The sequence below is a fragment of the Macrobrachium nipponense genome, chromosome 25 (assembly GCF_015104395.2).
Source record: "Macrobrachium nipponense isolate FS-2020 chromosome 25, ASM1510439v2, whole genome shotgun sequence".
Classification (NCBI taxonomy): Eukaryota; Metazoa; Arthropoda; class Malacostraca; order Decapoda; family Palaemonidae; genus Macrobrachium; species Macrobrachium nipponense.
The window spans coordinates 62,942,737-62,958,243 of NC_087214.1; the positions used below are offsets into that span (position 1 = coordinate 62,942,737).

A 15,507-nucleotide genomic window follows, 5' to 3' on the forward strand; every position below is an offset into this window, starting at 1 on the left:
ACAATGGGCAGATGTCAAATGCACACCTGATTTTATGACCAAGAGTCACACCTGGAAGGGCCAAGGTTGTCTCAGTAATGTTGATGATCCTATCACTGTGGGATTCAATTTTTGACCCAAAAACAAGTCCATTTTCCCCACTGAAAACTGAAGTTGTACCTAAAGGAAACAAAACTGAGCAGACCTGGCTGCAGAACAATTCAAAAATACTGTAACAGGCTTATTGCTTTATTTGTTAAAGTAGCATTTCGAGGTGTCTATCTATTTGTCATTGCTTTATTTTATCATGTGGACACTATACTTATTTCATGAGGTGATTATTTAGGTAGCAATATCTGCCTTCCTTAGTAATAGTAAGTGTACTTGAGAGCTAACCAAGTGTGCACCCAGCACAGCTACTTAGTGCATGAGATGAGATCCAAATAAATCCATGTTATGCTTACCACATCTGTGCTGAGGAATGGGTGAGCATCTGCAAAGTACATTTAGACTACAGAAAGTTTTAGAAATCTCTAGGCTAATGTTTTTTTGGTTCATGTAACCATCTTTCTTGCTGATTAGATGTAATAGACCACCAGTTTACACTGTTGACTTCATAAGACAAATACTTAAGAGGTTTGTTCTTGCATGGGATGCCCTCATCCCAACTCCTAAGGTTTGAAATGAAAAAAATAATGACACTGGACAGGGGCCTCCCCAAATTGATTTAATTCCAGCTCAACACCTCTTCTTTTAAAAATATCAGAAGTCCTGAGCTAACTCATCACATAGTGAGCAGTATTCACAACTAAGAATTTTATGTTTATTCATATGAAACGTAAAGTGTGTTTTTTTACCAGTAACTAAAATTTTTTTAAAATTCCAATTACAGGTATTGGAAAGATTCATGGAAGATACAGCATGGTTGTTGCTAATGATGGGACAGTCAAAAGTGGCACTTTTTACCCAATTACAGTCAGGAAGCTGATTCGGGCTCAAGAACTGGGTGAAATTAACCGACTGCCTTGTATTTATTTGGTTGACTCAGCAGGAGGATTTTTACCACTTCAGGTAGATGCTGATGTCATTTCTTTTATAGCTGAAACTCATCATAATTTTTTGGAGTTGAAAGGCTCTTTTATTGCCTCAAAAATCGAGATGAATGGATAATGATTTTTGACAGATGACCTTGAATACAATATATTCCATAAAGTTCATGGTATTGTAACAAGACTTGAAATTTTGCAATAAATTTGCCATAGTTATAGTTGCAATGAATGTAGTGTATAATTTTTTTTTTTCACCCTTATTTGAAATTAATTACTAATGTCCTTTTTTCAGCATGATTTGTTTGCCGACAAGAAACACGGAGGCCGTGGCTTCTATAATCCTGCCGTTATGTCATCCAAAGGAATCCCGCAATTGGCTGTTGTTTGTGGCTCTTGCACAGCTGGTGGTAAGTGGTCTTAAAATATTTTATAGTCAAGGTCTGTGTAATTTCTGATTGAGTCCCACAAAATACTGTTCATAACTAATATTTGAAGACACTTATTTCCATGGAAATGTTTTTGAAATAAAAACAGTTACAGATGGATGCATGCAGTTGTTCTTTAAAACCTTTGTGGTGTCATTCCTAAAGCTTTTGTACCTTTAAGGAGTAGGTCTGGTGCTCTCTCCTGGTCTGTTTCATTTTCTACTTTTACTTTGGCCTTTGGGTAAAAGTATATAAAAATTTGAACATATTTTTAGGTGCATATCAACCGTCAATGTGTGAGGATGCTGCAATTGTTACGAGAATTGGAACCATTTTCCTTGGAGGTCCACCTCTGGTAAAGGCTGCAACAGGTGAAGAAATATCAGCAGAGAATTTGGGTGGAGCTACAGTCCATTGCAGGTAATTTATTTATTGATAAATATTAGTGAATGTTGAATTGTAACATTTGAAGTAAACTAGCCATTAACCTTCTTATTACACTTCAGCTCCTACTGCACTTTGTGGGAAAGGGAAATTCTAGGTAAAATTACTTAATAAACTATCATAGTGCGTAAAATTATGAATCGGGAGTTAAGGCTTCAAAATTAGATAGTCCAATGCTACTACCATAAGTTTATTACTGTACGTCAATTTGCCTGCTAATATTGACTTCGTTGATCGCTGAAGTCATAACATAAGAAAACTAAAAAATTACCAGTATTTATTGCAGTTTTATAACTATGATATTGAAATACTAATACACAGCAGTGCTACCTATGTCTCATGGCTTAAAACCAAGTTAGCTGCTATTGGATGTTTGCATAAGGAGGTGAAGTATCTTTTGGACTGAGCAGAGGGTAGGTTGAGTCTTTCTGTGAAAATATTGTCTGGTAAACTTTAGCTGTCATGAAATTTATAGGGCACAATGGCTCAGTGGATGATAACATGATACAATTTTTTTCCCTCACTTACTGTATCATCTGAATTTGCAAGTGGATGGTGACATTCACATTTCCCAAGTTTATTTTGATTGTCATCATGATAAGATGCAAAACTATATCTAAGGGGTGTTGCCTCGCATTTGTTATACTAACAAGGCACCCTGTTGGTTACTTTTGATCTGCAATGATACAGCAGATGTCGGTTGGTAAACATCACACCTTCGTCAAGTATCATTGACTGTGATGATATTTTCTAAGTCCCCATCAGTAGCTACTTCGGGTATGAAGGTTGAAGACATTAAAACTCATTGTTAAATTACAATTTGTATTTAACAAGCTGCATCACAAAGTTAGCTGCAAGAAGATTTTGATAGGTCTTCAAGCGGAGAGGTGTAGTGGAAGTCTGATAAACAAACAATTATGTTTACAAGATCATAGTAGAGCGAAACATTGTTCAATTTCATACACATAGATGATGAACATACGAATCTAGGTCTGTGACGTAGGCACAGTCTGTTGGTGGGAACGACAACATGTTTTCCCAGAGGGGCATCGTTGGCGTTACCTTTTTCAACATTAAAACGCTGACCCAGGTGTCTACAAACCAAGATGCTTATACAAAGCAATGTCAAAGCAACGTCAACACTTTGTTGATACTACATTAACACTTCTGCAAGTTCCTATATGACCCCTTGGGTCATGGGTTTTAGTTAACAACATATTTCATTATTTATAGAATGTCAAAACACATTCTTTATTATATGTAAACTTTACATATTCTGGATCATTGAGATCCATTATGCTGAAGACAGTACAGTATTGCTTTCTAACTTGTTATCAGCAGTAATCTGTTCATAGAGATTCATCCAAGATATTGAAAAAATTATTTTCTCTTGTTTTCAGCGTGAGTGGTGTCACTGATTATTTTGCTTCAACAGAAGAAGAGAGCTTTGAGATTCTGCGTGATCTGGTTGCAACCCTAAATGTAGACCCTGTTAGCTTCTCGCCTGAAGCTGAGGATCCTTTTCTGGATGCATCTACTTTGAATGGTAATGTTGACTAAGGTTTGATAACTTACATATACATATCAGAAAAACTTTAAGCAAATATCTAATCATGACCACATACTAAAATCCATGTTGCCCATGTAACTTGTGGATTACTCATGCTATACAGAATATTTATCTTGAATGATTTTAGCTTTGTGGCAGTGGGATTTGGGTACGTAATCTCCACTCTTTACAAAAGGGTTGGGATCTGGGAGGCTTTAGTCATGTCCAAGTTTTCCAAGTTCAGTATAGTATGCACTAGCCCATACAACAGTTTCATGTAACTTTGTGTGTGATTGTTTTGTACATGAACTTTCTTGTCAGATATATACTTAGCTTACGTCTCTGACGTCACGACAGAATTCAAAACTCGCAGCACACGCGACAGGTAGGTCAGGTGATCTACCTTACCCACCGCTGGTGGCGGGTGTAAGAACCAAACCCACTTTCTTGTCAGATTTTCTCTGTCGCCCAGCCTGACAACACCTGTTGTTAGGTCCTCACGATAGCTGGATTTGTTTCTTGTTGCCTGGATTCTTTGGACTGACTTATTTGGTGAAGTACCTTTTTCCGTTGGCTTGGCATACGCGATTGTGGACTGGTTTTTTGGATTTTCTCTGGATTTTTCTTTTGATGGCTGATTCTGATGTTAAAAAATCTACCATGTTTAGAGTGTGCTCTGTGAGTGAATGTAAGGTGAGGCTACCTAAAGCATCGGTAGATCCTCACAATGTATGTATGGGTTGTAGAGGTAATGAATGTTCTTTCAATAAGACAACAAAATCTTCTTCGTACGTCAAAATGAAACCCACCATCTCGATGAAGAAGGCCCTTAAAGGTTTTGGTGATTGGTTGGTCTCCAAGGAAGAGAAAGGAAAGACTGTTTTTGTACAAGTAACTTACCCAGCAGATATATACTTAGCTATAGACTCGGTCGTCCCGACAGAATTTCAAAACTCGCGGCACACGCGACAGGTAGGTCAGGTGATCCACCATTCCCGCCGCTGGGTGGCGGGGTCTGGAACTATTCCCGTTTTCTAAGCCATAATTTCTCTGTCGGTTTGAACGGACAACACCTATTGTTCGTTCCTCCATCTTGGATTTCAACTCGTTTGCCGAGAATTTGGATTGGTTTTTGGTGACGTATTCTGTTTTTTCTCTGGCTTGGCATACGCTTATTGTGGACTGTTTTTCGACTTTGGTTTTGACTACTCTTTCACGATGTCTGACGCTAAGGCTTCACCTATGTTTAGAGTTTGCAGTAGGGAAGACTGTAAGGTTAGGCTGCCTAAATCGGCATTAGATCCGCATAGTATTTGCGCTAAATGCAGGGAGAATGAATGTTCTTTTATTAACACCTGTGTGGAATGCGAGAACCTTACGGAGCTTGAATGGAAGGAATTATCATCATATGTTAGGAAGCTTGAGAGAGATAGAGTGAGGAAGGCTTCAGCTAGGTCATCTAGTAGATCTTGCTCCTTAGAACAAGAAATTAACTCTCCATCTAACAATTTTCCCTTAGCCTCAGCTGCTTCTCCCTGTTCTGAATCCAAAGATTCTTCATCAGAGAGGGAAAATGTAAAAGCTTCAATTAAGAAACTTCAAGCTCAGCTACGAGCTCTAAACCAAGGTAAGAGTGGTGATAGTGACTTGTGCAGTGTCCCCAGTGCAGTGGAGGGGGCGTCTGACCGGTTCCTCATTGCTCCTAGGCCTAGACCTCTTCCAAACTCCCAGGACCAGGGGAGGAGGAATGTCGAAAGCCGCAGGGAGGATGCAGAACATCCCCAACGGTCAGGCGTCCCTTCGGCAGATCCTGTTGTTAAGTCCCAGGCTGCCTCGGATTGCCGCAGAAAAGGCGTCCTTAAGGAGTGTTTTTCGGCCTCAGACTCTTCCTCTCCTAAACGAGGATGGAGTTCGGCCTCCCGTTCGCGCCCTTTGAAGAGAGCCTGGAAGGCGCCTAAAGGAGACGCTGCTGACTCCAGCCCAGAGCGTTTTCCCGAGGATTGGCCTTCGGGACCTAAGAGGACTAGACAAGAGGAGCCTGCTCTTCAGGATCCGACCAAGAAGTTTTTGGTTAATCTGCAAGAGCAGTTAGCGTCGCTCGTAGGCTCTTTTGCTAAGGACTCTACAAGGAGGAAGGATGTCTCGCTCCCTGTTAAGAGTTCCGCTAAGCGTCCTTCTTCGTATAGGAGAGAACTCTCACGTTCTCCAGGGCGTTTATCGCCTTCGTCAAGGGACTCGTCGGATAGGAGTTGTTCTCCTGAGAGAAGAGCCCTTTCGCCCTATAGGCTGGCTTCCCCGAAGCGCCCTCTTAGACACAGCGCATCGAGCAGAAGTCTCGATCGGTTTAGCTACAAGGAACCGGAAAACCGATTTAGGTATCAGGATCCCTTGGGTCTTCAGGACCAGGAGCCAGACAGACGCAAAGAGGCAGCAAGACGCAAGAAAGGACGTCAAGAGCCTCTTAGAACGCTGGATTCAGGACGTCAGGATTCTGCTAGAAGGCAGGAATCAGGACGCTTTGAGCCAGGACGCCATGAGTCAGGGCACCAGGAGTCAGGGCGCCAGGAGTCAGGGCGCCAGGAGTCAGGGCGCCAGGAGTCAGGGCGTCAGGAGTCAGGGCGCCAGGAGTTAGGACGCCAGAAAACAGGACGCCAGGAGTACGTTAGGCGTCAAGTGTTAGGGCGCCAAGAGCCTGTTAAGCGTCAGGAATCAGGACGCGGGGATCTTTTCAAGCGCCCTGAATCAGGACGCCAGGAGCCTAGCAAGCGCCACGAACCCGACGAACCTAGACAACAAGAGTCTAGTAGGCACAAGAGTGTTGCCGACAGACAGGAGCCTCACTCTTCGTATAGGAGTGCTAATGTTCCGCGCTCTTCTCGGGAAAGGAGTTCTTCTCCCGGGAAGAGCCAGATCACTCCAAAACGACCTCCTTCTGTAGATCAGTTGGACCAGGTATCGGAAGACGAAGAGCCTGTAGATGTAGCAGTTTCGGACTACAAGAGACTTTCTCTTTTGCTGCTAAAGGAGTTCGGAGACTCCCTTCATCCTGCGGACCCTCCTTCACCAGGATCGTTGATGTCCAGCACTAAAGCTCTCAAATCGTCTTCCTTCGTTAAGATGCGCCCCGCTCTTTGTATGAAAAAGGCATTGAAAACTTTTTCAGAGTGGTTGACTTCCAGAAGGGAAGCGGGCAAGACAGTTTTTTCCTGCCCTCCTTCCAAGTTAACAGGCAAACCAGGAAGGTGGTACGAGACCAAAGAGCCGATGGGGTTAGGCCTGCCTTCTTCCGCGGATGCGGATTTTGCTTCCTTAGTGGACTCTGCTAGAAGGAAGTCGTTGCTGTCTGCTAAGGCGACTTGGGGCATGTGTGAGCTGGACCACCTTCTAAAGGGCCTCTTTAAAACCCTAGAAGTCTTCAACTTTATGGACTGGGCGTTAAGAGCATTAGCGAAGAGAGCTCAGGACACGGACTTTGTTTCCATGGAGGAACTTTCGAGCGTCCTGGCTTGTCTGGACAGAGCGGTCATGGACGGTTCTGTGGAAGTTGCCTCTCTTTTTGGAACGGGAGTTTTGAAGAAGAGATCTGTCTTTAGCTCTTTCTTAGCAAGAGCAGTATCACCCTTGCAAAGGACATCTCTTCTTTTTGCTCCTTTATCCCCGCACCTTTTTCCACAAGAGACGGTTAGAGAGGTTTCGAAATCTCTTACGGAGAAGGCAACTCAAGATCTCCTCACGCACTCAGCCAAGAAGTTTAGGCCGGCAGTGCCGATAGAGAAGAAAGAGAGACCCTCTTTTGTTCAGCCCTTTCGAGGGGCTATCCTCTTCTAGAGCCCCTTTCTTAGAGGTCGAAGCCAGAGAGAAAGACCCTCTTTAGTTCCAGACCTGTCGAGGGGCTCCTCTTCTAGAGCCCCTCCTTAGAGGTCGAAGACCAGAGAGAAAGAGTAGACCATCTAGAAGGTCCTTCGGGAAGTCTAGATGAACAGCAAGTCCTCCAGACGAAAGTAGGCGCCAGGCTACTCCACTTTGCCAAAGTCTGGGCGCAGAAGGGAGCGGACTCCTGGTCCCTCTCTATCCTGAAAAAAGGATACTTGATCCCCTTCAGGGAAAATCCTCCCTTGACGACAACTCCAAGGGAGTTAACCGCCAGATACTCGGATCCGGTCCGAAAGCTTGCTATGTTGCAAGCAGTGGAACAGATGATTTCCAAGGAAGCGGTAGAACTGGTTCAAGATCTCCAGTCTCCAGGATTCTACAATCGGCTATTCCTGGTACCGAAAGCATCGGGGGGATGGAGACCAGTTCTAGACGTCAGTGCCCTGAATTTCTTTGTCTTGAAGAAGAAATTTTCAATGGAGACGTCTTCCTCTGTTCTATCTGCTCTTCGTCCAGGGGACTGGATGGTGTCCCTGGACCTTCAGGATGCGTATTTCCATGTGCCAATTCATCCGGCAGCAAGGAAATATCTGAGGTTCATGTTCCAAGGGAAAGTGTTCCAGTTCCGAGCGATGTGCTTCGGACTTTCGACTGCCCCTCAAGTCTTTACGGACATCATGAAGAATGTAGCTTATTGGCTACATCTGGAAGGGATCAGGATCTCGTTATATCTGGACGATTGGCTAATAAGAGCCCAATCGGAGAAAAAATGTCTGGAGGACCTTTTAGTGACTCTAAAGTTGACAAAGTCCTTAGGACTTTTAGTAAATCACGAGGTATCCTTCGCAGGAAAGGAGAGAACGCTGCCTAGAAAAGGTGTCAGTCTTCTTAAGGAAAGAACATTGTTCCGCGAGGGAATGGATGAGCTTGCTGGGGACCCTCTCCTCGATGGAACAGTTCGTTTCCTTAGGAAGACTTCACCTACGACCCCTTCAATTTTATCTGAAGGAGAAGTGGGATTGGAAGTCCAACAATCTGGGAGAGACTTTTCCAATCTCGAAACGGATCAAGGAGAATATCCGTTGGTGGTTAGATCCACAGAAACTAAGCAAAGGAATCTCCCTTCGCTTACAGAACCCGCGCCTAGCGTTGTTTGCAGACGCCTCAGATTCAGGGTGGGGAGCGACCCTAGGTTCGCAAGAAGTGTCAGGCATTTGGGAAGGAGAACAAGTGTCCTGGCACATCAACAAGAAAGAGCTAACAGCCATTCATCTAGCTTTGGTTCATTTCGAGGAACAGGTCTCAGGTCTGGGGATTCAGATTCACTCGGACAACACAACAGCCCTCGCTTATATAAAGAAGCAAGGGGGGACGCATTCCTTTTCCCTGTACGAATCAGCAAAGGATCTGCTGATTTGGGCACAGGAAAGGAAGATCTCTCTCCTCAAGGTTGGTACAGGGAGAGAAAAATGTCCGGGCAGATCTGTTAAGCAGAAAAGATCAAGTCCTACCCACGGAATGGACTCTCAATCCTCAGATTTGCCAACAACTGTGGCATCTGTGGGGAAGGCCCAATATAGACCTGTTCGCGACCAACAAGAACCACAGATTAGAAACCTATTGCTCCCCGATCTCGGATCCTCAAGCAGTAGCAGTAGACAGCTTTCTGCTAGATTGGACGGGCTTGGACGCGTACGCCTTCCCTCCTTTCAAGATAGTAGGAGAAGTGTTGAGGAAGTTCGCTTGCTCGGAAGGAACAAGAATGACCCTCATCGCTCCCTTTTGGCCGGCTCTCGATTGGTTCACAGAGGTGCTGGAGTGGTTAGTGGATTTTCCAAGATCGCTTCCACTAAGGAACGATCTTCTCAAACAACCCCACTTCGACAGGTTTCACAAAAACCTCCCCGCTCTAAGTCTGACCGCCTTCAGACTGTCGAAGGACTTGTCAGAGCAAGGGGCTTTTCACGAGAAGTGGCGAAGGCTATTGCAAGAGCCAGAAGAGTCTCCACTTCTAAAGTATATCAGTCGAAGTGGGAGTTGTTTAGAAGATGGTGTAGGGAAAAGAAAATATCCTCCTCCAGTACCTCTGTAACTGAAATCGCAGATTTTCTCCTATATTTGAGAAAAGACTGTAACCTGGCAGTTTCAACAGTGAAGGGTTACAGAAGTATGCTGGCCTCAGTTTTTCGACATAGAGGAATAGATCTGACAAACAATAAAGATCTTCATGACCTTATAAAGTCTTTTGAGACCACGAAAGAACATGTAATCAAGAAGCCTAGCTGGAACTTGGATGTGGTCCTCAAGTTCCTAATGTCGGAAAAATTCGTACCGTCTCACGCAGCTTCGTTTAGGGACTTAACAAGAAAGTCTTTATTCCTTTTTGCGTTAGCAACAGCCAAGAGAGTGAGCGAGTTGCAAGCTTTGGAAGGTAAAGTGGGGTTTAAGAAAGATTCAGCGATTTGCTCCTTTCAACCATTTTTTCTAGCGAAAAATGAAAATCCCTCAAAGCCTTGGCCAAGAAGCTTTGAGATAAAAGGAATATCTTCATTAACAGGGAGAGAACTAGAAAGGACTTTGTGTCCAGTCAGGGCACTCAAGTTCTACCTGGAGAAGAAGAAGTTGCTGAAAGGTACAGAAGAAAGTCTTTGGTGCTCTGTAAGAGATCCGAAAAGAGCGATTTCTAAGAACGCCCTTACATTCTTCATAAAAGATGTAATAAGGGAAGCTCACCTTAAATGCGAAGAAGAGCATTTATTTCAAGGTTCTCAGAGTGAGAGCTCATGAAGTGAGAGCCATAGCTACGTCGATGGCATTTCACAAAACATGGTCGCTTCAGGCTCTTATAGATTCGACATTTTGGAGATGTAATTCGGTGTTCGCCTCGAATTACCTAAGAGATGTTAAAATTTCGTACGAAAAGTGCTTTGTTTCTCTGGGAGCGTATGTTTCGGCGAATTCAGTGCTGGGAGAAGGGGCTGAGGCTAATCCTTCCTATTTAGTTTAAGGCTTAAATTACTGTTTATTGGTGGTTGTTTTTATTGGTTAATTGTCAGAGGGAATAGGGACCCTCTTACAATTCATAGAGTGTAACAAGACTAACATGGTCAGGTGATCGGGATTGGCTTCAGTGCTCTTTGTGATTTGTTTAATAACCTTAACTCTGTCATGTAAGAGGGCGAGTCTCCATTGATATGACAAAAGGTCAAGGCTCTACCATGTAAGTGGGTCAGCCCCCATTGGTACGATCCAGTATAGGCTCTGTCGCGTAAGCGGGCTAGCCCCCATTGACACGATCCAAAGAGTTATTCAACCATAGGTTCATTCCTCGTTGAAACTCTTGAGGCAAGCAGACTCATCGACAGTAGTCATGAAGTCTTCAGCCCAATAAGGTAGGGACCATGGGTTTTTTTATCCAAGAACATAGGTTGTTTTTTCCCTGTTTTTTTAATGTATTTAGTTAAGTATTATTTTGTTTTTAGCTGTCTCTTGCCCGCCACCAAGGGTGCCAATCAGCTAAGTATATATCTGCTGGGTAAGTTACTTGTACAAAAATGATATTGTTAAGATACAATAAAGTTTTGTACATACTTACCTGGCAGATATATACGATTAATGGCCCACCCAGCCTCCCCTCAGGAGACAGGTGTAAGAGAAATTATGGCTTAGAAAACGGGAATAGTTCCAGACCCCCGCCACCAGCGGCGGGAATGGTGGATCACCTGACCTACCTGTCGCGTGTGCCGCGAGTTTTGAAATTCTGTCGGGACGACCGAGTCTATAGCTAAGTATATATCTGCCAGGTAAGTATGTACAAAACTTTATTGTATCTTAACAATATCATTTTTCTTTCCCGCCTTCCAAGCTGACGGGAAAGATGGGCTTTTGGTACGAGTCAGGGGAGCCTTTGGGCCTGGTTGTTCCCTCATCCGCGGACTCGGACTTCTCTTAGTTGGTGGATTCCGCTCGTCGCTCGGCTCTTCTTTCAGCTAAGACGATGTGGGGAATGAGTGAGTTGGACCACCTTCTGAAGGGAATGTTCCGGGTCCTTGAAGTATTTAACTTCTTAGACTGGTCCCTGGGAGTTTTAGCGAAGAAGACTCAATCCCGGGAGTCCCTTTCACCTGAGGATCTACATTGTGTCCGGTCTTGTATGAAGGCAGTGAGAGACGGTTCTAGTGAGGTAGCTTCTCTTTTCGGAGTGGGAGTTATCAAGAAGAGGGCAGTGTACTGCTCTTTTCTAACTAAAGCGGTTTCTCACACGTAGAGAGCCTCTCTGTTGTATGCACAGCTCTCGCCTCAGCTGTTTCCTAAGAAAATTATACAAGACATCTCGAGTGCCCTCTCAGCGAAGGCCACGCAAGATATGTTAGCCCAGTCAGCTAGGATGCCTCGTACATCCTTCCAAGCGAAACCCAAGAAGGAGACACCCGCAAAGCAGGAACCCTTTCGAGGAGGCCCTCCCTCCCGTTCCTCCTCCTCTAGAGGAACTAGACCTCCTAAGAGAGGAAGGACCTTCTCTCGATCTATTAGATCGAAGAAGTAGCACCCAAGTCCTCCAGACTACAGTAGGTGCCAGACTACTGAGATTCTCAGACGTCTGGGCCTAGAAGGGGGCGGACAACTGGTCCCTCTCAATCGTCAGGAAGGGGTACCTCATTCCCTTCATTTCAAGACCTTCCTTGACCACAACACCAAGGGAGTTGGTGGCCAAGTACAAAGACCCTCACATGAACCAAGCCCTTGCTCTAGCAGTAGAGCTTATGCGGGTTTTTACAACCGCCTCTTCCTAGTTCCCAAAACCTCAGGAGGATGGAGACCGGTTCTGGATGTAAGCGCCCTGAACATCTTCATGAAGAAGAGAAAATTCGCCATGGAGACGACATCTTCAGTTTTAGCAGCTCTTTGCCTGGGGGACTGGATGGTGTCCCTAGATCTTCAGGACCCTTACTTCCATGTGCCGATCCATCCTTCTTCACGGAAATTCCTAAGGTTCATGTGGAAAGGAAAAGTTTTCCAATTCAGGGCCTTGTGCTTCGGCCTCTCTACAGCCCCCCAAGTTTTTACGGGGCTCATGAAAAATGTAGCACAATGGCTACATTTGGAGGGAGTGAGGGTTTCCCTCTACTTGGACGACTGGCTTGTAAGAGCCAAATCGAAAGAAAGATGTCTGGAGGACCTTCACAAGACGTTGACCCTGGCAAGTTCTCTGGGACTATTAGTGAACTTTGAAAAATCTCAGTTAATCCCCAACCAAGATCGGATTTATCTGGGGATTCGGATGGTTTCTCCGGATTTTCGGGCGTATCCCTCTCCAGAAAGGATAACTCGATGTTCAGAGAAGGTCGCAACCTTTCTAGAGAAAGATGTATGCACAGCGAGGGAGTGGATGAGTCTGTTGGGGACACTCTCCTCGCTGGAGCAATTCGTTTCTCTAGGAAGGTTGCACCTGAGACCACTACAGTTCTTTTTGAACCGGAACTGGAACTGCAGGTCTCAAGATCTAGAATTCTGCTTCAAGATCTCGAACGAGATAAAGAAGGATCTCCTCTGGTGGGCAGACCCTCTTCGCTTCGCGGAAGGTATATCCCTGCACATACCGAACCTCAACCTAGTGTTGTTTTCCAACGCGTCGGACACAGGTTGGGGAGCGACGCTCGGTTCAAGGGAAGTGTCAGGCACCTGGGAGGGGGAACAGGTGTCCTGGCACATCAACTAAAAGGAGTTGATGGCGGTTTGGTTAGCCCTACAAGCTTTCGAGTTCCTCGTCCGGGATGAGGAGGTTCAGATCAACTCGGACAACACCACAGCCCTGGCTTACATCAGGAAGCAGGGGGGGACGCACTCCTTCTCCCTGTACGAAACAGCAAGGAAACTTCTTCTGTGGTCGGAGGAAAGGAGGATAAGACTCCTCACCAGATTCGTGCAGGGAGAAAGGAATGTCAGAGCCGACCTTCTGAGCAGGAAAAACCAAGTCCTTCCCTCAGAGTGGATTCTTCACTCGGACGTGTGCCAGGAGCTGTGGAAGACGTGGAGCAGACCTCATTTGGATCTATTCGTGACCTCCAAAAACGCGAGGATAGATCTTTACTGCTCCCCAATATCAGACCCGAGAGCAGTAGCGATAGATGCTTTTCTGCTGGACTGGAAGCATCTAGACCTTTATGCATTCCCTCCTTTCAAGATTCTGGGAGAGACACTAAGAAAATTTGCAGCATCGGAAGGAGCAAGAATGACCTTGATAGCTCCGTTCTGGCCCGCCCAAGACTGGTTCACAGAGGTACTGGAATGGTTAGTAGACATTCCAAGATCCCTGCCACTAAGGATCGATTTGCTCAAACAGCCCCACTTCGACAGGTATCACAAGAACCTCCCCGCTCTCAGTCTGACTGGATTCAAACTGTCAAGAGTCTTGTCAGAGCAAAGGGTTTTTCGGCAAAGACTGCAAGGGCTATTGCCACTGCAAGAAGACCTTCTACCATCAGGGTCTACCAGTCGAAGTGGGATGTCTTTTGACGTTGGTGCAGGAATCAGAAGCTTTCCTCCTCCAGTACCTCTGTGACCCAAATAGCAGACTTCCTCTTTTTCCTGAGGGAAAAATGCGGTCTGGCTGTCTCAACCATAAAGGGTTATAGGAGCATGCTAGCCTCAGTGTTCAGGCACAGGGGATTGAACATCTCGGAAGATAAAGATCTCCATGACCTGATAAGATCTTTCGAGAAAACTAAGAAAGTCTCTAATTTGACACCAAGCTGGAACCTCGATGTAGTCTTGCTTTTCCTGAGGTCTTCGAGATTTGAACCACCTCAATCAGCCTCATTTAGAGACCTAACGATGAAGTCCCTGTTTCTCATGGCTTTGGCTTCGGCTAAGAGAGTAAGTGAGTTGCAAGCCTTAGAAGGAAGTGTAGGATTCAAAGGAGACTCCGTGATTTGTTCCTTTCTTCCTTCTTTCTTAGCCAAGAACGAAAACCCCTCCACTCCTTGGCCCAGGAGTTTTGAGGTAAAAAGTCTGGTGTTCTGTAAGAGATCCCAGTAGGCCTTTGTCAAAAAATGCTCTGGCATTCTTTATTAGGAACTTAATAAAGGAAGCTCATGTGGCATGCGATCAAGACCATTATAAGCTTCTGAAAGTCAAGGCACATGAAGTGAGGGCCATTGCCACGTCGTTGGCTTTCAAGAAGAATATGTCGCTGCAGAATCTCATGAAAGCGACTTTTTGGAGATGCAACTTGTTCTTCACCAACCACTACCTGAGAGACGTGAAAATTACGTATGTGAAGTGCTTTGGGTTAGGCCCATACGTATCAGCGGATTCGATGCTGGGGCAGGGAACTGAAGCATATCCTTTTTAAATTTTTTCCCCTTTGGTTTTTGGCTTGTGTTTTTATGGTTGTATGGAAGAGGATGCAGGTAGGCATCTCTTTCAAGTCGTATTACTAATAATTAGTACTTTGGTTAGGTGATCTGAGTTGTGCTTAAGCTCCTTGCAATGGTAGTGGACAGGTTCTGTCATATAAGTGGGCGGATCCCCTTTGAAAAGATCCTAACTGGATTCTACCAAGTAAGAGGATACAGTTCCCATTGGTAGACCCAAAGAGTCTTTTCAGCTGTAGGTCACGCCCTCGCTGTAGCTCTTCAGGCAACGCAGACTAATAGACAGTAACTATGAAGTCTTCTGCCTAAAACAGGTAAGAACCAAGGTTTTTATATCCTATAACATGTGTTGTTTCCCCTTTCTTTGTACTTGAGTGTCTCTTTCCCTCCACCAAGGGTGTCAATCAGCTAAGTATATATCTGACAGGAAAGTTCATGTACAAAAATGATATTGTTAGTATACAATAAAGTTTTGTACATACTTACCTAGCAGATATATACGATTGATGGCCCGCCCAGCCTCCCCTCAGGAGACAGGTGGAAGAGAAAATCTGACAAGAAAGTGGGTTTGGTTCTTACACCCGCCACCCAGCGGCGGGTAAGGTAGATCACCTGACCTACCTGTCGCGTGTGCCGCGAGTTTTGAATTCTGTCGTGACATCAGAGACGTAAGCTAAGTATATATCTGCCAGGTAAGTATGTACAAAACTTTATTGTATACTAACAATATCATTTTTCCACCACACAAATTTATCCAATGACATTGCCATATATTAAGTGTACAAAATTTAAACTTGTAATTGGGTTATGAA

The 15,507-nt window shown here is 44.8% G+C and overlaps 1 protein-coding gene across 2 annotated transcripts in view; it reads left to right on the plus strand.

Moving 5' to 3' along the window:
- Positions 1-15,507, plus strand: part of LOC135199450 (probable methylcrotonoyl-CoA carboxylase beta chain, mitochondrial) — a 32,677-nt gene that overhangs the window by 4,066 nt on the left and 13,104 nt on the right. For both annotated transcript variants that reach the window (XM_064227506.1, XM_064227507.1), the window contains exons 4-7: positions 872-1,050; positions 1,321-1,435; positions 1,729-1,873; positions 3,298-3,443. In XM_064227506.1, coding sequence (XP_064083576.1) covers positions 872-1,050; positions 1,321-1,435; positions 1,729-1,873; positions 3,298-3,443 — 585 coding nt within the window. The remainder of the gene's footprint in view (positions 1-871; positions 1,051-1,320; positions 1,436-1,728; positions 1,874-3,297; positions 3,444-15,507) is intronic.